The sequence below is a fragment of the Oncorhynchus gorbuscha genome, linkage group LG21 (genome assembly GCF_021184085.1).
Source record: "Oncorhynchus gorbuscha isolate QuinsamMale2020 ecotype Even-year linkage group LG21, OgorEven_v1.0, whole genome shotgun sequence".
NCBI lineage: Eukaryota > Metazoa > Chordata > Actinopteri > Salmoniformes > Salmonidae > Oncorhynchus > Oncorhynchus gorbuscha.
In genome coordinates, this window is record NC_060193.1 from 30,561,688 (window position 1) to 30,584,136 (window position 22,449).

General features: G+C 44.0%; 1 protein-coding gene across 4 annotated transcripts in view; it reads left to right on the top strand.

Annotated features, from left to right (window-relative positions):
* Positions 1 to 22,449, top strand: part of afap1 (actin filament associated protein 1) — a 128,200-nt gene that overhangs the window by 43,567 nt on the left and 62,184 nt on the right. Inside the window, exons 1-2 of one of the 4 annotated variants that reach the window (XM_046318987.1) lie at positions 19,356 to 19,981; positions 21,018 to 21,098. The exons of 1 other annotated variant lie outside the window; for it this stretch is intronic. In XM_046318987.1, the coding sequence (XP_046174943.1) occupies positions 19,930 to 19,981; positions 21,018 to 21,098 (133 nt within the window). In that variant the 5' untranslated portion in view covers positions 19,356 to 19,929. Of the gene's footprint in view, positions 1 to 19,355; positions 19,982 to 21,017; positions 21,099 to 22,449 lie in introns of those variants that run through there. 2 more of the 4 variants (XM_046318990.1, XM_046318988.1) reach the window with 2 other exon arrangements.

Here is a 22,449-nt window from a genome sequence, read left to right on the forward strand (position 1 = left end):
ATTCCCTTGGTAGATAATGCGGTCGACATTTGATTGTAAGGAATTCTAAATCAGGTAAACAGAAGGACTTGAGTTCCTGTATGTTTTTGTGACCACACCACGTCTCGTTAGCCATAAGGCATACGCCCCCGCCCCTCTTCTTACCAGAAATATGTTTGTTTCTGTCGGCGCGATGCGTGGAGAAACCAGCTGGCTGCACCGACTCCGATAGCGACTCTCCAGTGAGCCATTTTTCCGTGAAGCAAAGAACGTTACAGTCTCTGATGTCCCTCTGGAATGCTACCCTTGCTCGGATTTCATCAAACTTGTTGTCAAGAGACTGGACATTGGCGAGAAGTATACTGGGGAGTGGTGCACGATGTGCCCGTCTCCGGAGTCTGACCAGAAGACCGCTTCGTTTCCCTCTTTTACGATGTCATTTTTTTGGGTCGCCGGCTGGGATACATTCCGTTGTCCTGGGTGAAAGGCAGAACACAGGATCTGCTTCGCGAAAGTCATGTAAGGGCTATTTGACAGAGAGGGTGAGTAATGGATTGCTGCATCAGATGACCTGGCCTCCACAATCACCCGACCGCAACCCAATTGAGATGGTTTGGGATGAGTTGGACCGCAGAGTGAACGAAAAGCAGCCAACAAGTGCTCAGCATTTGTGGGAACTCCTTCAAGACTGTTGGAAAAGCATTCCAGGTGAAGCTGGTTGAGAGAATGCCAAGAGTGTGCAAAGCTGTCTAGGCAAAGGGTGGCTACTTTGAAGAATCTCAAATATAGTTTGATCTGTTTAACAATTGTTTTGGTTACTACATGATTCCATATGTGTTATTTCTTAGTTTTGATGTCTTCACTTAATTCTACAATGTAGACAATGTAGAAAACCCCTTAAATGAGTATTTGTGTCCAAACTTTTGACTGGTACTGTAGTTCAAAAGCCCCATGCCTTAAAGCTCAGTCTCCCAGTGGGATGCTTCTGGTTTTATTACTGACAAAATAGCCTTTTAAACTAAGCCAACACAACAACAGCGTAATGTCACAAAGACTTTATAGATGTAATATTGATGATAAGTGTTGTTGTAAACTCCCTTGTGGCTTACTCTATTTCATTAATTTACCCTGGACCCAAAACAATGGGCAAAATATGAACTTTAACCTCAGCCACCCCAAACAACATAATCTAGTCACACACAATGTGTTGATGCAATGTGAAATGGTTATTGTTGTCATAAACCACCTTATGACTAGCTGTGTTATAACCATGATTAAAAATAATTGGCAAAATAGGAATTGTGTTTACAGTAGTAATGGATGTGATTGTTTTGAGTTAGATTAGGGCACCAAAGATCTCAAACTAATGTCTAGAACAACTGTGTCCATATACCACATATTGCTAATGTTACTCAAAACCCCCAAGGAACTAGGCCAATTTCTCCCTCCTAAAGGCAGGATGTGTGTGTGTGTGTGTGTGTGTGTGTGTGTGTGTGTGTGTGTGTGTGTGTGTGTGTGTGTGTGTGTGTGTGTGTGTGTGTGTGTGTGTGTGTGTGTGTGTGTGTGTGTGTGTGTGTGTGTGTGTGTGTGTGTGTGTGTGTGGGGCTCGTAAAAGAGACCTATCCTCAGGAAACCTAGAGGAAATTTAAAACAAGCTCTTTAAAACCCACCGACTGACCCTCCAGTTTACAATGATGTACACACGCACGCACAGCTGATTAAGGGCTGCTACTTTGGAGGTTATAACCATTAATCAGCTTCACTGTAGCATATCCTGTGCAAAGAGACATGGTATCTTATAAGTGTTAGTTTAGGGTGCATAATTGTCCATCAACTTCAGTACCTTGGTTTAACTGCCTCTTTAGATGACCTGCTATTGTCTGCCTTTTTATAGTTTTTCCACTCAGTCTCTCTTATGGGATTCGCTAGTCCAGCGGATCACTAATTTGAAGACGCAATCGCACTACGTCTGGTGGAGACAGACTGGTCTGGTGGCAAATGAGGTGAGCCCTCCCCTCCTTATAAGGCGCCACTCGCCCCTCTGGTCGTTGTCACCTCTCTTCCTTGCCGAAGAGATGACTAACGCTCCTGATGATTTAGCACAACTAAATCCCTGTCTTTCTGCTGAACTGTTTTTAGGCTAACCGTGAGGTTAACACTGCCGAATGTAGGACCTCGGCTCCTGTTGATAGTGTTGAGTGCTGACAATTTTTGTTGTGATTAGAATTTTATTTTCTACTCCTCAGTCTATGGTGGAAGCTAGCATCACACGGCTAGCTATCGAGACTTGGTTAGCCAGCAACACAAGGCTTTAACTAACTTGGTTAACTAGCTAAGTTTATCCATGGCCTCCCTAAGCGATCGTACATTCTCACAACATTTGTAATAACCATTACAGGGTCATGAAATGTATCAATTTCTGCATCAGAGGGTCAAGAGGTTGACAGGATTAATGTGTGTGTGCACGTGCACATGTATGTGTGTGTGTTGCGGAGAGCAACCCCATCGTCCGGCCTGGTGTTGTCAGTAGATTTAGTGAGCATTTAGTTCCTTGTTACTCTCGAGGGTCTAAGGAACCACCTCTTGGGTGTAACAAACAAAGAGGTTGTAAATATGGGTAGTGGCCTCACTCCCTCTCTCCACTTTCCTGTTACCGCTCTACTTCTAGGTCATCCACAGATGTGGGACCGTATTGGATAACAATCGCTACCCACACAATTGAGGTCATAACCGCTTGACTGGAAAGTCTCTCTCTTCACCCAAATATTACATCATAAACTAGCAATGCTAGGCATGAGTGTTTGTCATCCCCCAATGGCCTAACCTGGTCTCTCTCCTCTACCTTTCTCTCCCTCCCTTTTACCCCTCCTTCTTTAAAGAGCCTGATACCGGATCTGACCAGTAAACAAATTGACAAAAGACCTTCAGCACGCTTATAGGGAAGGACACTCAACACGCACAGCACTTACACACATGACTGATGATTGGCTGAGAGAAATTGATGATTCCATTATTGTGGGGGCTGTCTTGTTAGACTTCAGGGCAGATTTTTTTTTCAATCTTTACTAATGACATGCCACTGGCTTTGAGTAAAGCAGTGTGTCTATGTGTGCGGATGACTCAACACTACACGTCAGCTACTACAGCAACTGAAATGACTGAAACACTTAACAAAGAGCTGCAGTTGGTTTCGGAATGGGTAGCAAGGAGTTTTAAATATTTTTTAAACTAAAAGCATTGTATTTGGGACAAATCATTCACTAAACCTCAACTATATCTCGTAATTAATAATGTGGAAATTGAGCAAGTTGCTTGGAGTAACCTTGAACTGTCATTGTCAAAACATATTCATACAACAGTAGCTAAGATGAGAAGTCTGTCCATAATAAAGTGTTACACTGCCTTCTTAACAACTCTATCAATAAAGAAGGTCCTACAGGCCCTAGTTTTGTCACACCTAGACGGTTGTTCAGTTGTGTGGTCAGGTGCCACAAAGAGGGCGAGAAGGCTCTTAAAAGTACATGGAGAGCTAACATGGCTCAAAGTGGAAGAGTTTGACTTCATCGCTACTTGTTTTTGTAAGCGGTGTTGACAAGCTGAATGTACCGAGCTGTCTGTTTTTCGGACATCCATGCATACCCCACAAGCCACAAGAGGTCTTTTCACAGTCCCCAAGTCCAGACTGGGAGGTGCACAATACTACATAGAGCCATGACTACATAGAATTATATTCCACATCAGGTAACCGACGCAAGCAGTAGAATCAGATTGTTCTTTTAACTGGTAAAAATACACCTGATGGAACAATGGGGACTGTGAAGGGGCTCACACAAAGGTACAGACACATGCGTATGCACACATTGTTATATTGTGGTGTTAAACATGTTGTATTGTAGATATGTAGTGATGTAATAATGTTATATGATGTACTGTTTTATATGTAATGTAAGTGCTTTAATATGTTTGGACCCCAGGCAGAGCAGCTGCTGCAAACGCAAATACTCTGCCACGTCTTCCATGGACCTTAGTCCATATATCTCCGCCTGTCTGTCTCCCCTCCCTATGGCTCATTCATCTTTAATGAGCTCAGATTGGGGCCTTAATGGACTGCCCCCTCACACACACAAACACGTGTGCTCACACACACACACACACACACACACACACACACACACACACACACACACACACACACACACACACACACACACACACACACACACACACACACACACACACACACACACACACACACACACACACACACACACACACACACACCCCTAACCCAACCACCCCCCACAGACAGGAACAGATGCATTATTTAAATCCTAGGGAAAAAGCCCCCTAACAAATTAACTGGCTCCCCACTGAGACCATGCAATGGCAAGGCCTCCATCTGAGCCAGATGGTAAATCTAAGGAGGGGTGGAGGGACGGGCAGAGAGTGACGGGCGGAGAGGCTTGATTATTGTTTAACTACCGGACTATAGTCGCCCTAGACCAGTCTGTCTGCCTGTCCACTCGATCCAATTCATTACGGACATTAGGGCCTGACCGGGCACAATGGCAACACCAGCTGAGGCCTGGAGTGTAGTTGGTTGAGTTGGAGGAGAGGGAGGACAGTGGTATCCAAAGGGCTTAGGGATATGTGTAAAACAGTGCAGAGGAGGAAGCTATTTCAATCCCAGTCATTTACATTTGGAAAGGCTTCTACGACTTCTGCATTTAGAGAGAGAAAAGGGAGAGCGACAGAGACTGGACGTTGCTGAAAGAGGGAGAACGAGAAACAAATTGACAGAGTAAAGAGAGGGAGAAAAGAGACTGCATTTCTAATGTATCATTAAGAGCTTAAAGGGTATTAGGTGATTTTTTTTTCCCTCCAAATAATCTGATGAGCTCTTCACCCTTTCAGAAGAAACTTCCTGTCTGTGAATAGGAAAATATTTAGGATATGCTTGTATGTCTGCGTGCGTGACCGTAATATGTTGTCCAACTAGTAGGGCTGGCACAATTACCGTATAATTGTGTAACCGACAATTATGGATGAAGGTCGTCATGAAAATAAAATAACCATCATGAGCGTTTTTAAGAAAGAAATGTGTGTGTGTGTGTGTGTGCAACGAACTGCTGTCTGAAGACTGGGTCGGCCGGCAATTCGTGCGGTTGAGTCAGTTTCTGCAGTTATATGGACTCTTCAAACAATCAAGGTGTTGTCTAGGCAACCTCCTCTGCTACAACGCCCCCTTCCTGCAGCAACCAGGGGCGGAGGGCAGGAGAAAATGTGCGAAAAGAAAACAAAAAATGCTATTCAAACAATATAACCATCATCCAAAATTCCATGACTGTCACAGCCTACCAACTAGTGGATAGCAAATAGAGGATAGGGCATGTTATGTATGGGATTCCCTCTGAACTTTGCACTCTAGAAATAGAAGACATGGAAGGTACACTCTTGGCACCTTTTTTTCTATCTAGAAATGGTTCCTCTGATGTTTTATTTAAAGTCACTGCTACATCCGTATCGTCCCAATACACATGGGCTAGATTGATCGCATGCCCCGCTTATGGCTGTCTTTGGGTCTGCTCGTGACGTGTGACTGAAATGTACCATGGTAATGGAGGGAAAAGAGAGTGATGGGAGAGAGAGAACCCTTTAGAGAACCCTTTAACCCTAGGATAACCCTTTTTAAAGAACCCTTTTGGTTCCAAGTAGAACCCTTTTGGGTTTCATGTAGGACCCTTTCCACAGAGGGTTTTACACAGCTAAACAGACCACAGTTGAGAGAAACGACTATTTTATCTTTCCGCTTGAGCTGAAAACACAAAAAAAGGGTTCTATGTGGAACCAAAAGGGTTCTTCCTGGAACCAAAAGGGATTCTCCAATTTGGGCAGCCGAGGAACCCTTTTGGAACCCTTTTATTTTTAAATATTTTTTAATAGAGTAGCTTAAACCTCCAATGTTTGACTCTGTAGCACAAATTCTCTTCACTCTCAAAGGTAAACACAACTAAACAGACCACAGTTGAGATAAACGACTATGTTCTCTTTCCGCTTGAGCTGAAAACACAAACAAACATTCAGGCCGACAGTAGAACATGCTCTATCAGATGGGATATAAGCCACTAATAGGCTAGCACTCTGGGTTTTCACTGCTGCAATTCAAACGTCTATATTTCACTCAATCTCTCTCATGCTGTTTCATTTGAAAAATATTATTTTAAAAGGCATGTAAAATGCTTGCTAGTGTTTTTTCCCCCAGCTTTTCTTTTGCATTCTGGTTTGAATCTAAACTGGTTAAAAAGTTAGTCTCTCCCTCTCAAGACCAGCTGTGGTGTGTGTTTTGAGTCTGTTGTTGCAAAGGCATCTTAACCTCTCTGTCGCTCTGGGGTTTCTGTCAAATACTTCTCTGATGTTTTATTTAAAGTCACTGCTACATCTGTATGGTCCCAATACACATGGGCTAGATTGATCCAATGCCCCGCTTATGGCTGTCTCTGGGTCTGCCCGTGACGTGTGACTGAAATTTACCATGGTAACGGAGGGAAAAGAGAGAGATGTCATGTATTTGACTACTTCCTTTTCATTGGGCCAATTTGTCTAGTTTGGAACGTTGAGGCTGGTTATTGTCGAATATGTACAATAGTTGTAGGGGGTTCATGCACAAACATACGTAGTGCATAAACCAGGGACTGTAGTGACACCTCTTGCACTGAAATGCATTACCTTCGACCGCTGCGCCACACGGGAGTGGTGGTATACACGATACCCCATAATGACAATGCACAAACAGGTTTGTAGACGTTTTAGCTAATTTATTAAAAATAAAAAACGTATCACATTTACCTAAGTATTCAGACCCTTTACTCAGTACTTTGTTAAAGCACATTTGGCAGCGATCACAGCATTGAGTTTTCTTGGGTATGATGCTACAAGCTAGGCACGCCTGTATTTGGGGAGTTTCTCCCATTTTTCTCTGCAGTTCCTCTCAATCTCTGTCAGGTTGCATGGGGAGTGTCACTGCACAGCTATTTTCAGGTCTCTCCAGAGATGTTCGATCGGGTTCAAGTCCGGGCTTTGGCTGGGCCCCTCAAGGACATTCAGAGACTTGTCCCAAAGCCACTCCTTCGTTGTCTTGGCTGTGTGCTAAGGGTCGTTGTCCTGTTGGAAGGTGAACCTTCACCTCAGTCTGAGGTCCTGAGCACTCTGGAGCAGGTTTTCAGCAAAATTCTCACTGTACTTTGCTCAGTTCATCTTTCCCTCGATCCTGACTAGTCTCCCAGTCCCTGCCACTGAAAAACATCCCCACAGCATGATGCTGCCACCACCATGCTTCACCGTAGGGATGGTGCCAGGCTTCCTCCAGATGTGACGCTTGGCATTCAGGCTAAATAGTTCAATCTTGGTTACATCAGACCAGAGAATCTTGTTTCTCATGGCCTGAGAGTCCTTAGGTGTCTTTTGTCAAATTCCAAGTGGGCTGTTATGTGCCTTTTTACTGGCCACTCTATCATAAAGACCTGATTGGTGGAGTGCTGCAGAGATGGTTGTCATTCTGGAAGGATCTCCCATCTCCACAGAGGACCAAGACCCTTCTCCCCAGATTGCTCAGTTTGTCCGGGTGGCCAGCTCTAGGAAGAGTCTTGGTGGTTCCAAACTTCTTCTATATAAGAATAATTGAGGCCACTGTGTTCTTGGGGACCTTCAATGCTGCAGAAATGTGTTGGTACACTTCCCCAGATCTGTGCCTCGACACAATCCTGTGTCGGAGCTCTACGGACAATTCCTTCGACCTCATGGCTTGGTTTTTGCTTTGACATGCACTGTCAACTGTGGGACCTTTAAGAGCGTCTGCTAAATGACTTAAATGTAAAATTATATAGACAGGTGTGTGCCTTTCCAAATCATGTCCAATCAATTGAATTTACCACCGGTGGACTCATATCAAGTTGTAGAAACATCTCAAGGATGATCAATGGAAACAGCATGCATCTGAGCTCAATTTCAAGTCTCATAGCAAATGGTCTGAATACTTATTTAAATGAGGTATTTTGTCATTATTTGTCATTATGGGGTATTGTGTGTAGGTTGATGAGGAATTGTTTTTATTTCATCTGTTTTAGAATAAAGCTGTGACATAACAAAATGTGTAAAAAGTCCAGGGGTCTGAAAACTTTCCGAAGGCACTGTATGTTGTTGTACTCGGAGCTAGGCATAGCAGATCTGGAGGTGTCAAATGATGCAAATACCATTCCCTTTTTCAATCAAAGGAAGTACAGTATACCTCCACTCCGGTAATAGAGACAGGCCTGAAAGGGGCTATTGCCTGTGATGATGCTTCTTCCAGACCTGAAGCCACATTATGGTTTGGTGTAGTCTAGCTGCTGATGCGCTATTCCAATACGTTTATATTGGCTTGATGTCACTGTCATACACACACTTCCTGGCATGGAATGTGACGCTATGGGCTCATCTGCACAGTGTGTGTATGCATGTGTGTGTGTGTGACATAGGGACCGAGAATCGTAAATGAACAGACCTACTAACCTGTCACAATCAGCATGACCTGATTCCATCAGGCTTTTGAGGAGATTTATTTTCTTCTTTCCATGCATTTCTGAGCGTTTACAACTGTAAAAAGGGATTAATTGGAGCCTGTTGGTCATACTGTATTAACTCGATGTGAATCCTCTGTACAGTGTGGCTGTACGGACAGACGAACGGAGATGGGGGTACATATCATTGGATTACACACACACACAAAACAATGCATACACACACATGCGTGCACACACAGACGGGCACAGACACATACACACTCAGGCCCGCACACACACGTACAAACACACACGTATCTCAATCCAGCCGCTGTCTCCCCAGCCTATAGGCAAAATGCCACACGGAAATTATGGATCAAACATTACACTGTTTATTTATTGCTTTAAAAAAAACAAAAACATTTCAATATGGGCAACGGACATCACTTTCTTGATTGGACGGATCTCCTGACATCACAAGGGATCCGTTCGCATAACACAAACTGTTGCAGCACGTGGTGGTACATTATGTAGATTGACGGTCTCTCCTAATTTCTAATCCTGTCTACCCCCCAAGCCACCCCCCTCTCAGTCAATCAGTCAGTCAGGCCCATATGGGGAACAGGCATAGGCCCAGACCCCAAGATGAACACAGACTGATTCCTCTCCTGGTCTGCTCTGCTCCAGGGTTTAGTCGGGGGGGGGGGGGGGACGGAGACGGACAGCTCCTGCTTTGATCCTGACTAGTATTACAGTGCCAGCTATTGTGATGCAGCCAACTAGCAGATGGTTTGGAATCCGGATGAATTCCTACAAATCCTTATCCCACATTACGGGTTGTATTGTTGAAAAGATGACTGTGTTGGATGTGAAAAAGAACACCTTGGTACCGTACAGTATTTGTTGTGAGAACGCTATCTCCCCTAAACCTTTGCCAACAGGTTTTACTACTACTGTAGTGCCCTCCGGATTACATAAGATTAGTTGGGCCAAAAAGGAAGTTAATGAAATTGAGTTCTTGCCCTGTGTTTTTGATCATCTGTGGCCTTGATTTTGACCCAGGAAAGAGACATGACTGTTTTTAGAGTTTTACACTCCCTGTGGACCAGTGGTGTAAAAATACTTTAAAGTATTACTTATGTAGTTTTTTGGGGGTATTTATATTTTTGGCTAACTTTTACTTCACTACATTGCTAAATAAAAGAATGTACTTTTTACTCTATACAGTTTCCCTGACACCCAAAAGTACTCGTTACATTTTGACAGGAGAATGGTCGAATTCACACACTTATCAAGAAGGTCAACCCTACCGCCTCTGATCTGGTGGACTCACTAAAACAAATCAAAACACAAATGCTTTGTTTGTAAATTATGTCTGAGTGTTGGAGTGTGCCCCTGGCTATCCGTCAATAAAAATAAAAACATTTTTGTGCCATTTGGTTTGCTTAATATAAGGAATTTGAAGTGGTTTATACTTATACTTTTTGATACTTTAGTATATTTAAAACCAAATGCTTTTAGACTTTTACTCAAGTAGTATTTAACTTTTACTTTTCTATTAAGGTATCTTTACTTTTACTCAAGTATGACAATTGCGTACTTTTCCCACCACTGCTGTGGACTAGAGATACCACTCTTCCTCTGATAAAACAAATTCCACACGATCAAAGCCAACAACTTCAAAAGGACCCCCGGGACTCTATTTCATAACGCCTGTTCAAGGCAATAGAACGTTCCGCGCTGACTCTGAATCTGACGTAATAAAGTAAATGTGGGTTGCCATGTTGGGTGGATTTGAACTCATAGCACAGTGGCCAACCTTTACTGCTGTCAGATGCCCCCCCCCTGTGTGTAACTGGAGCCTGTGTAGGGAAGCAATCACTCCAGCACCTCCAGGGGGCCTAAACGCTTCATTAGAGGAGTGTTTGTTTAACGCCGCCCCTACCAAGAGGCCTAAACCCCCATCCCCCCCCCATTAGCCACCACTCCTCAGCCTGTAAACCCCCTCTTTCCCGACTCCCTTCTGAGGCACTGGTCTCCAACCTCTTGTGACCGCCGGTTCAGGGAGCGAGAGGGTGGGTCGTGCACCGAGAGGTCGGCAGGTTGACTGCTGTTTTGACAGGCGTGCCTGGAATACCATAGGAGCGTTCCCTTTCTAAGGCTAGGGGTTAACACACAAAGTCAACATGGGCTGGGTCCTGACTGCTCTTTCCACGCACGCACACACACACACACACACACACACACACACACACACACACACACACACACACACACACACACACACACACACACACACACACACACACACACACACACACACACACACACACACACACACACACACACACACACACACACACACACACACTGTCGTCCTCAGTGCATTTGCTTCAGTTGACGCCTCCAGGTCTTTGTCCACATCTCTGACCCGTTAGCCCATTGACACAGCTGGAGAGGCTCAGCTTTGGGGGAGTTGGCTATCCCAGAGCGCACTGCTGGGGCTGCCGGCACGCCTGTCCTGACCTCTATCAACCGGGCCCACGGCCCAGTTTCATCACCGGCAGGCTGACCCACCTCTGAGACAAACACCATCTCTCTCGCTCTTAATGTTTGTATTTCTCTCCTCCTGTCGCTCTCATCCACACTTGTTCTCTCCCCCCACATTCTTTCTTTACTCACTTTCACATTCTCTTTCTCTCCCTCTCCATTGTTCACTCTTTCTCCTACTTTCCCTCTATTTTTCTCTCCTTCACACTATTTCTCTTAATCTCTCTTCTTTCCCCCTTTCCCTCAGTGTCATGGCATTATATTGCAGGATGACAGACTGTTTGTGAGGGTTGGTGTGACCCAGAATATCTGGTTTCCTACCATTCTATAGACCATTGACGTCCAGTCTCTCAACAGTGCTACTGACTCGGGACAAGGCCAACGTTGTGCTACAACCCCCAGCTCTGTGTGCTTAATTCAATAAGGCAATCTGGGGGAGAGAAGGTTACTTGTGTCACGGCTGTTTTGCGTAGAGCCTAGCATGTGTTTTGAGACATGTGACTCTGGCCGATTGGCTATGTAGCCCACACAACTCGAACCCACCAACACAAACATGCACATAATTGTCCATGGGACAAGCCAAAGAGGAATTATTTTCATGAATTAAGGTTTAAGTCGATTATCTTGATTCTACGGAGAGGATGATCTAGTGTGATATAAAGAGATGGAGCAGCACCCTGTGTTATGAGATAGGGGACTAATATATTTGAATGTCAGTGACATGACAGTTTCATGGCTACAGTGCATGCAGCAGTGGTGTGTGTATCTCTATTAGATTAGATCTCAGTCATGCGGCCAAGCACTGACGTCAACGCTGACTTTCACAAAAGCCCAGATCAGCCAAGAAAGAGTTGACGCAAGAGATACAATCTCAGCATGTGTGTACATACATGTTTAGTTTAGTTTATTAGGATGCCCATTAGCTACCGCACATGCAGCAGCTACTCTTCCTGGGGTCCACAGAAAACATACAAATACATGACAAAGTACAGAACAGTTACAGACAAGGACATTACATTATAAAAATATACATTATATTTATATATATTTTTCTCCTAAAAAAACTGTTTTCGCTTTGTCATTATGGGGTATTGAGGAAAATATTTAATTGAATCCATTTTAGAATAAGGCTGTAACGTAATAAAATGTGGGGGAAGTGAAATGGTCTGAATACTTTCCGAAGGCACTGTATGTCTGTTTGAAGCGTATGCAAATCCATTATACAAGTGGTTAGGCGTTTTCAACGCACAAATGTTTCTTTTTAAAAGACTAGAAGAGAAGTAGTCAATTTGTCCTGAACCTTCAACAATGAAGGACTGTCATGCATGTCGTTGGTGTTAGTTCTGTGTGTGAAGTTAAGGGCAAGGCGTGCTGCATGTTATGAGCCTGCTGTAGCGTTACTGTAGCCTGCTGTAGCATTACTATAGCCTGCTCTAGACTGCTATAGCGTTACTGTAGCCTGCTGTAGCGTTACTGTAGCCTACTGTAGCCTGCTGTAGCGTTACTGTAGCCTGCTGTAGCGTTACTGTAGCCTACTGTAGCCTGTTGCAGCGTTACTGTAGCCTGCTGTAGTGTTGCTGTAGTGTTACTGTAGCCTGCTGTAGCGTTACTGTAGCCTGATGTAGTGTTACTGTAGCCTACTGTAGCCTGCTGTAGCGTTACTGTAGCCTGCTGTAGCGTTACTCTAGCCTGCTGTAGCGTTACTCTAGCCTGATGTAGCCTGCTATAGCGTTACTGTAGCTTGATGTAGCGTTACTGTAGCCTGCTGTAGCGTTACTGTAGCCTGCTGTAGCGTTACTGTAGCGTTACTGTAGCCTGATGTAGCGTTACTGTAGCCTGATGTAGCGTTACTGTAGCCTGATGTAGCGTTACTGTAGCCTGCTGTAGCGTTACTGTAGCCTGCTGTAGCGTTACTGTAGCCTGCTGTAGCGTTACTGTAGCCTGATGTAGCGTTACTGTGGCCTGATGTAGCGTTACTGTAGCCTGATGTAGCGTTAGGTCTGTCTTTGCTGTCACCTGACCGTATTACCGGGCAGTAATCAAGATGGGACAAGATCCGCACCTGAACAACTAGTACAGTTGATCTTTGTGTAAAAAAACAACAGATTTTTAATTTTTTTATAACAGACATACCTCTCTCCCTATCTTCACAAAAACTTTGTCAACATGACTTGACCATGATAAATCCAATGTTACTCCTGGGAGGGGGGTTGGGAGGGAGGGGTCTTTTTGTAGCCATTTTCTAGTGACAGCCTTTGTACTGGCTGCCAGTAGGACCTTCAACAGTTAATTTACACCAATAGAGAAAAGTATCAGGTATTTCACCCAAATACATTTACGTTTGTTCTATGTCAAATTCCATTATTTTTCCAATGTTCAAAGTTATGTTTCCCAGTACATTTCGATTGCGGCGCAGGACCAAGAGATATGAGAGTGATCCACCCTTGATAGCCCAACGAAGGGTGTTCTCTCCAACAAGGCTGTTGGGAGTCGCTCTGTTTTGATTTCAGTTTAGGTGTTATGAAGAAGCGTATAACATTCTTCCAACAGAATTCTCTCCAAGACCTTGAGTTGGTGGAGCTTTGTTGAGTCTCTAATATGTTCAACCATGTTTCATCATTTATTTCAATGTTAAGTTCCTCCTCCAATTTCTGTATAAATATAGTTTGTAGAATGTTTATTTGATAGAATACCCAAGTAATGATTTGAAATAGTTTTTTTGTTACTCCCCAAGTTGTATGCGTTAGTGAATACTTGGATACATTTTTAAGGTGCTCAAGGGTCAATCACTTTTATCTGCCTTAAAAAAATAGTGTCGAACTTGTAGGTATCTGTAAAAATCTTGTTTATCCAAGCCATGTTTTTTACTTAGGTCCTGGAAGTTCTCCAGGTTCCCATTCTTTATAATTGTACAAAATGATGTGATGCCTTTCTGCGTCCATTGTTTAAACCTGCTGTCCTGAGACGCAGGGATGAAGCTGGGGTAATATGCGGGCCAACTCGGCAGTTTGACACCTCTGTCTAAATGAATTAGCCTAAAATCATGTCTTAAGAGAGAAATTAATCCACTGATTTTGTCTATTGTATATTTCTTTTATCATGTCCTTATTTCCCAAACCTGCCTGTATGGGTATTTCTGTCCAAGTAGTCTCCATGCCTTTCCATTTGGATTCATACTCTGAATTTCACCAACACACCAGAGGGTCTCAACTGGGCTGACACATAATAATAATTTAGGTTTGGTAAGGCCATACCCCCACAGTTTTTTTGGTAATTGTAATGTTGTACAGTATATCTAATTATTGGTCTCTTACTGTTCCAGATAAACCTTGATATCCGTTTATCCCTTAACTGTTTAAGTGGGATTTCTATGGGCAGAGATTGGAACAAATACAGTAACCTCGGCAACATATTCACTTTGTTGCAATTCTACTGTGGCTTATCATTATTGATGGATAACAACCGTTTTTCCACCTCTTCCACACAAACTTGGCCAAATTCAAAACGGCAATCCTTCTCTTTCATGATTAGATATTCAATGCGCAAATATGATGATTCATTGTTCAATGTTGTCATTTCACTTCTGTATGTCCACTTCCCCAGTGAAATAGTCATTGAAATTATTGTAAAAAAAAAAAATGTAGTCACAAAATGTCTACATGTACAGTATGTCAACCAATCAGTTGAGCAGCCTGACTTGTTTGCCGCCCTTTTTGCATAATTTCTTTGAACCATACCATTTTTCAATTCATCATCGATCCAGGGGGGCTCTAACAGTTCTCACAGTTCGTTTCTTATTAAGAGGCGCATGCGTGTCAACAATTGGCAATAATATTTGTACAAATACTCCCAAGTGCTGCCTCCTGGATTCACCTCCATATAAACATCAGATCAACATACATGTTTTACAACTTCAACAAAAGAGTTCTGAGAGAACATTTCGTATGATCTCTAATAAATAATTGTAGGGCCCTGCCTTTGGTGATTTTGGCTTTCCTTGTCATTGCCTCAATGTTACGGTCACTAGTACTACAGCCAATGGGAACTGATATTGCTTTGGAGCAAAGCTCTGCAGCGTTCGTGACGATATGATCTATACAAGTGGATGTCACAGATCCAACACTATTTGTATACACTGTACTTGGTTGGTTGAGTGATAACCTGGGTCAACGTACAGTACCAGTCAAAAGATTGGACACACCTACTCATTCAAGGGTTTTTCTTTATTTGTACTATTTTCTACATTGTAGAGTAATAGTGAAGACATCAAAACTATGAAATAACACATGGAATCGTGTAATCTCAGCAAAAATAGAAACGTCTTCTCGTTGTCAACTGCATTTATTTTCAGCAAACTTAACATGTGTAAATATTTGTATGAACATAACAAGATTCAACAACTGAGACATAAACTGAACAAGATCCACAGACATGTGACTAACAGAAATAGAATGTGTCCCTGAACAATGGGGAGGGTCAAAATCAAAAGTAACAGTCAATATCTGGTGTGGTCACCAGCTGCATTAAGGACTGCAGTGCATGTCCTCCTCATGGACTGCACCAGATTTGCCAGTTCTTGCAGTGATATGTTACCCCACTCTTCCACCAAGGCACCTGCAAGTTCCCAGACATTTCTGGGGGGAATGGCCCTAGCCCTCACCCTCCGATCAAACAGGTCCCAGACATGCTCAATGGGATTGAGGTCCGGGCTCTTCACTGGCCATGGCAGAACACTGACATTCCTGTCTTGCAGGAAATCATGCACAGAACGAGCAGTATGGCTGCTGGCATTGTCATGCTGGAAAGTCATGTCAGGAGGAGCCTGCAGGAAGGGTACTACATGAGGGAGGAGGATATCTTCCCTGTAATGCACAGCATTGAGATTACCTGCAATGACAACATGCTCAATCCGATGGTGCAGTGACACATCGCCCCAGACCATGACGGACCCTCCACCTCCAAATCGATCCCGTTCCAGAGTACAGGCGTCGGTGTAACGCTTATTCCTTCGACAATAAAAGCAAATCCGACCATCGCCCCTGGTGAGACAAAATCACGACTTGTCAGTGAAGAGCACTTTTTGCCAGTCCTGTCTAGTCCAGCGAGGGTGGGTTTGTGCCCATAGGTAATGTTGATGCCGGTAGGACCTGCCTTACAACATGCCTACAAGCCCTCAGTCCAGCCTCGCTCAGCCTATTGCGGACAGTCTGAGCACTGATGGAGGGATTGTGCGTTCCTGGTGTAACTCAGGCAGTTGTTATTGCCATCCTGTACCTGTCCTGCAGGTGTGATATTCGGATGTATCGATCCTGTGCAGGTGTTAAACGTGGTCCGTCACTGCGAGGACCATCAGCTGTCTGTCCTGTCTCCCTGTAGTGCTGTCTCCGGCATCTCACGGTACGGACATTGCAATTTATTGCCCTGGCCACATCTGCAGTCCTCATGCCTGCGTGCAGCATGCCTTAAGCATGTTCACGCAGATGAGCAGGGACCCTGGGCATCATTATTTTGGTGTTTTTCAGAGTCAGTAGAAAGGCCTCTTAGTGTCCTAAGTTTTCATAACTATGACCTTAATTGCCTACCGTCTGTAAGCTGTTAGTGTCTTAACGACCATTCCACAGGTGCATGTTCATTAATTAAGCATGGGAAACGGTGTTTCAACCCTTTTCCAATTAAGATCTGTGAAGGTATTAGGATTTTTAGCTAATTATCTTTGAAGGACAGGGTCCTGAAAAAGGGAAGTTTTTCTTTTTTTGCTGAGTTTAGTAACATAAAAAGTGTTAAACAAATCAAAATATATTTTAGTTTCTTCAAAGTAGCCACCCTTTGCCTTGACGACAGCTTTGCACACACTTGGCATTCTCTCAACCAGCTTCACCTGGAATACTTTTCCAACAGTCTTGAAGGATTTCCCACATATTCTGAGCACTTAATATCTGCTTTTCCTTCATTCTGCAGGCCAACTCATCCCAAGCCATCTCAATTGAGGTGAGGTCAGGTGATTGTGGAGGCCAGGTCATCTGATGCAGCACTACATCACTATCCTTCTTGATTAAATAGCCCTTACATAGACTGGAGGTGTGTTGGGTCATTGTCCTATTGAAAAACAAATGATAGTCCCACTAAGCACAAACCAGATGGGATGGCGTATCACTGCAGAATGTTGTGGTAGCCATGCTGGTTAAGTGTGCCTTGAATTCTAAATAAAACACTGACAGTGTCACCAGCAAAGCACCATCACACCACCATCTCCATGCTTCACGGTGGGAACCACACATGCAGAGATCATCCGTTCACCTACTCTGTGCCTTACAAAGACATGGCGGTTGTAATCAAAAATCTAAAAATGTCCATTGCTCGTGTTTCTTTGCCAAATCAAGTCTCTTCTTATTATTGTTGTCCTTTTAGTAGTGGTTTCTTTGCAGCAATTCGACCTTGAAGGCCTGATTTCACGAAGTCTCCACTGAACAGTTGATGTTGAAATGTTTCTGTTACTTGAACTCTGAAGCATTTATTTGAGCTGCAATTTCTGAGGCTGGTAACTCTAATGAACATATCCTACGCAGCAGAGGGAACTCTGGGTCTTCCTTTCTTGTGGTGGTCCTCATGAGAGCCAGTTTCATCATAGCGCTTGATGGTTTTTGCGACTGCACTTGAAGAAACTTTCAAAGTTCTTGAAATGTTCCGGATTGACTGACCTTCACGTCTTAACGTAATGACGGACTGTTGTTCCTCTTTACTAATTTCAGCTGTTCTTGCCATAATATGGACTTGGTCTTTTACCAAGTAGGGCTAACTTCTGTATACCACCTCTAACTTGTCACAACACAACTGATTTGGCTCAAATGCATTAAGAAGGAAATAAATTCAACAAATGAACTTTTAACAAGGCACACCTGTTAAATGAAATGCTTTCCAGGTGACTACCTCATGAAGCTGGTGGAGAGAATGCCAAGAGTGGGCAAATCTGTCAAGGCAAAAAGGTTGGCTGCTTTGAAAAATCTCAATTATATTTAGATTTGTTTAACACTTTTTTGGTTACTACATGATTCCATATGTGTTATTTCATATTTTTAATGTCTTCACTATTATTCCACAAACACTTGAGGGTGTGCAGTCAAACAAGGTTGAAGGTTCACACCTTGCATGGTCACACTATAGCTCATATCCTTTCTAACACCACACACACACACACACACACACACACACACACACACACACACACACACACACACACACACACACACACACACACACACACACACACACACACACACACACACACACACACACACACACACACACACACACACACACACACACCTCCAATTGGCCCATTCGTTGCACCACATCTTTAACACTATAATCAGTGCAACCAGTTAATTCCTTCACCACCCTAAAGCTCAGCTTCCTCCCCTGAAGCAACATTTGTGGTTTTATTTCACACTACCTAAAGTCTGCGCTCAACTCAAGAAGCACTCCACCCACTATTGCAATTAACCCACGGTAGGTGCATTTGGACTGCATACCATAATACCCTGCATACCATAATGAACACTAGCTGTAAGGAATGCCATCTCGGGTCTACTAAGGCCTTAAAAATACTCTACATCATTGACAGCCTGTGTCTTGCTGCGTTTTTGTTTTTGCTTGACTGTTTGTTGGAAGAGAAAAGTGAGATGTGAGTGAGATAAAATCCACAGGCCTTCTTTTTGAGGATTTTACCACCTTGTTTTGACAGCCCTGCCCAAATAAATCAGCTCCTACCCCAAAATGTGTGTGGTCCTTTTCTGACCATTTTTTTTACCAAACCCAAACCTCTAATCTACTAACGTACAGTAGAAGTGAAGGTTAGGTGGGTTTGTTTTTGCATAGCTAGGCACACACCCTCAAGTGTTTAGTTTATAGTCCAGAAAAGCCTTAATTACATATGATTTAGTTTCAATGTGTCAATTTACACATGGTAAAACTTCAGTTCTGAACCAGCGTTTCTAGGCTTCAGCCTACCTAAACTATGCAATACAGCAGACATTGTTTTGTTGAGTCTGAGTTGGGTGAGGTATTACACAGTATCCCTGTATTTCAGCTTGAGCCCCACTCTCATATCTGTCATTGGCTGGCTGTTGCTCTCCCCTCTGGACACACAACCGTGTGACGGGTGCAGTGAAAGACGCGGACGGTCCTTAATTACCGACTATTACCATAAACCCCCCCCCCCATCCTTAGGGGCGAGCCAGCCTGAGTTCAATAACCCATCTGCCGCTGAGGAAAAGGGGGAGAACTCAGAACTGGGCTCGCCCTGCCTGCCTGGTGTGTTTAAATATGCTTCCCTTAGTTAACTGCACACTGGAATACGAGCCCGAGAGAGAGCTGGGCGGAGAGAAAAGGGGTCGCGTCTCACCTTTCAGCAAAGATAGAGAGGTGGAGATATTCGAAAAGTTCAGTCTGCCCTCGGCGCGCTTGCTTGCAAGGCACGACTAGCCCTCTCATTATTGGCCGCCTGTCAGCACCGTAACAGACGGCAGATGCGAGCATTCAAACAAGATCCGTTTCTGAGCTGAGCAGACCATGCAGGCACGGGCAGTTTGAGTAGGTTTTGTAAGAGGGAGGAGGACGGAAGGAAGCAAAGAGGGGAAAAGAGCCGGGGAAAAGCTTGTAAGGAGACTCGTGACGGAGACGTTGCCAGTTGGTCGTAAAGCGCACGGTGGTGAACGACTGTTCAGAGCTGGTATCGCGGGGCAAATCTATCCTCAAAGAAACAGACAAGGGTTCCGTCGTTGGCCGCTGAACCGTGGAGAGAGGGATTTTTATTGATATTCGACAGCTGCCGGCCACTCGCCTGCTTCTGTTTGCTGGGATTTAGATGCGTTGGGAAGCCACCATGCGGCGCGATCCCATTTTGTTCGCTTCCAGGGGTGAGTGTATTCCAACGTCAGCATGCGCTTTTGGTTCAGGGCTTCAACAGCTGGCCACTGTAAATATTGATATGTGTCTGACACATCTATTTACTATCTCCCCTTGAGAGCTGCTGGTTTTAAAACGAAACGAGTTCAATAGCCAACACACTTACTGGAAGGGAAAATATAATGACATAATTCCCTGATGAGGCATTAGGCCTATTATTCTATAGTACTTTAACGTTATATCCTAATAACAAACAATGCATTGTTGCTAATCATTATCACCCCGCCTTGTAAATTGTCATTGCAGCATTGCTATAATGACAACTCATTAAATGAATTATTCTGTAATAATAGTAACTCTCATAACAGAGAGAGAGCGAGAGGTTGCTGGAGCCTGGAAAGATTGCTGGCCATCGCTGGCTCCTGACAGTGTCATTAGGGTCGTGGTTTTGTTGTCCATGGAATTATGCGTCGCGACTAGAGCGTAGCTAGTTGCAACCTGAGACCTCCCCGCCCTCTCCCCTTTCTGACCCCGGGCAACACTGATGAATAGCAGCCCTCTCCGCGTCCAGGCAGTCCCGCACGATAATCACTGGATTGTGCTGTCGCTGGGCGCAGCTGGCGCGGGACGAAGTGACCAGTGACCGCCTCTTTCCAGGGGAGCGTACTTGGAGCTGCTACAGTATAGTGTGCATGAGTTTTACGCGCTCATTGGATTACTTTTGTTTTTTGTTGCTGTACCATCAATTAAAACAGGGCATTATAGTTTATAATATATCATAACAGTCATGGAAATCTTTTTAAAAATTTCCAATGTTACTATAAATCAGATTTTGGCCTCAGATTAGGTTTATTCTATACAAATTAAGCTATGTTTCTATGATATTACTTACACAAATGATTGTGGTGGTGTCAACGCAATTCATCTGTTGCATAGGCCCACATACCTAAGGTCAACCTAGAGGTAATGTAGGATTTTCCCTGAGGTCAACAACATAGTCGTGGTATGACAACACCAAGTGGCTCCATATCTCTTGTTTCTCTGCAGGAGACCGTATCCCTACAATAACAAAACCTGGCTCCACTGCTACCCTCCTCTATCTTCGGGTTGGCAGCTGCGTGGTATCAGGTAACTAGGCAATTTATCGCAGCTTAACATTTGGTAGGGTCACCGACAGACAACCATTGTGTAGTAATGCTGTAATCTCATCTACACGCCACATGAGAATGTGGGAAGTGTGTTTTGGCTCAAGGGCTGGGACATGGAGAGGGTGTTTTTAAGTTTTGCCTTGTGATCAGCCTATCCACCATTGGGGGGGGGGGGGGGTACTAGCAGCAGGCAAACTTGGCAGTTGGAAAGAATTCACTTTCTGTCCCTGTTTCTAAAACTCTTACGTGGTGCCATTTTGGGGGCAATATGAATGGAGTGTTAATGTGTTTATTATCGTAGTTTCCCCTCGGTCGGAAACCCTCAGACGATGTGGCTTTAATTGGCACCGCGTTGGGTGCCTGTGATGTGGCCATGGTGTCAGCAGTTTGGCCCCCTTCGCTCGTTGGCCCATTTGGTTCTGTTTTAGCGAAACGGGGTCCCCCTCTCTTTTTAGAACCCCACTCAGCACCCCAACGATGATGGATTTTTAAAGGCTTTCTTGTGTCAAAAAAATAAACAGGACCCCCCTTTCAATGACAGGAAAACCCGATTCAAAGAGGAGAAGAGAGGGAGAAAAATGAGTTCATAATCCCCCCCTCATCAAAGTCTATCTGTCAGTGAACTGGCATGCAGGCACAGAGTTTAATTCCAACCCAAATTGGAGATCCTTGGCCGCCTCTCCATTCCTGTCAATAGCCTTATGCACATTGGAAAACCATCGTGATGAAGAGCCATATGTAGACTTATATAAGACTTGTGTCATACAGTGTAACTTGTCATGCATTGCGACTGTCATGTGGTGTGGTTACCATATAGTTTGACTCTGCCTTTATCCAACACAAATCCAAAGCCTTTTGACATGATATAATTGCATGTGGACAGACTACGAAAACATAAATCGTAAACCAAGATTAGGCTTGATGTAACATTGGTTTTGCAGGGCCATCTGATTCACTTTCCGAATGCATGCACTGTTAGCAATCATAAATAACCACTCCTGTTTTCCTTGGTAATAATCCTCAGGGCAACAACTGATGTTGTTGATCATTTCAGATTAGCCCTCAGCCTGCTTTAAAAGGCTTAGCAGCTATAAGAGGATGAGCTGGTTAGCCAGTTTGATTATCTGTTTGGGGTGAAGATATACATTTGATCCAGATAGAACAAACACCACTGCGAGAGGGTTTTGTTGGGGTCTGGCATTGCCAAATGGGGGGGGGGGGGGGGCAAGAGTAGCTCTTGAGAAAAACGCCATCAACAACATGACTGAAAATGTAACTGATGGAAGAAAGGGTGGAAAGGGGGTTGTGGTCTGTGCTGGGTGGAGTCTAAT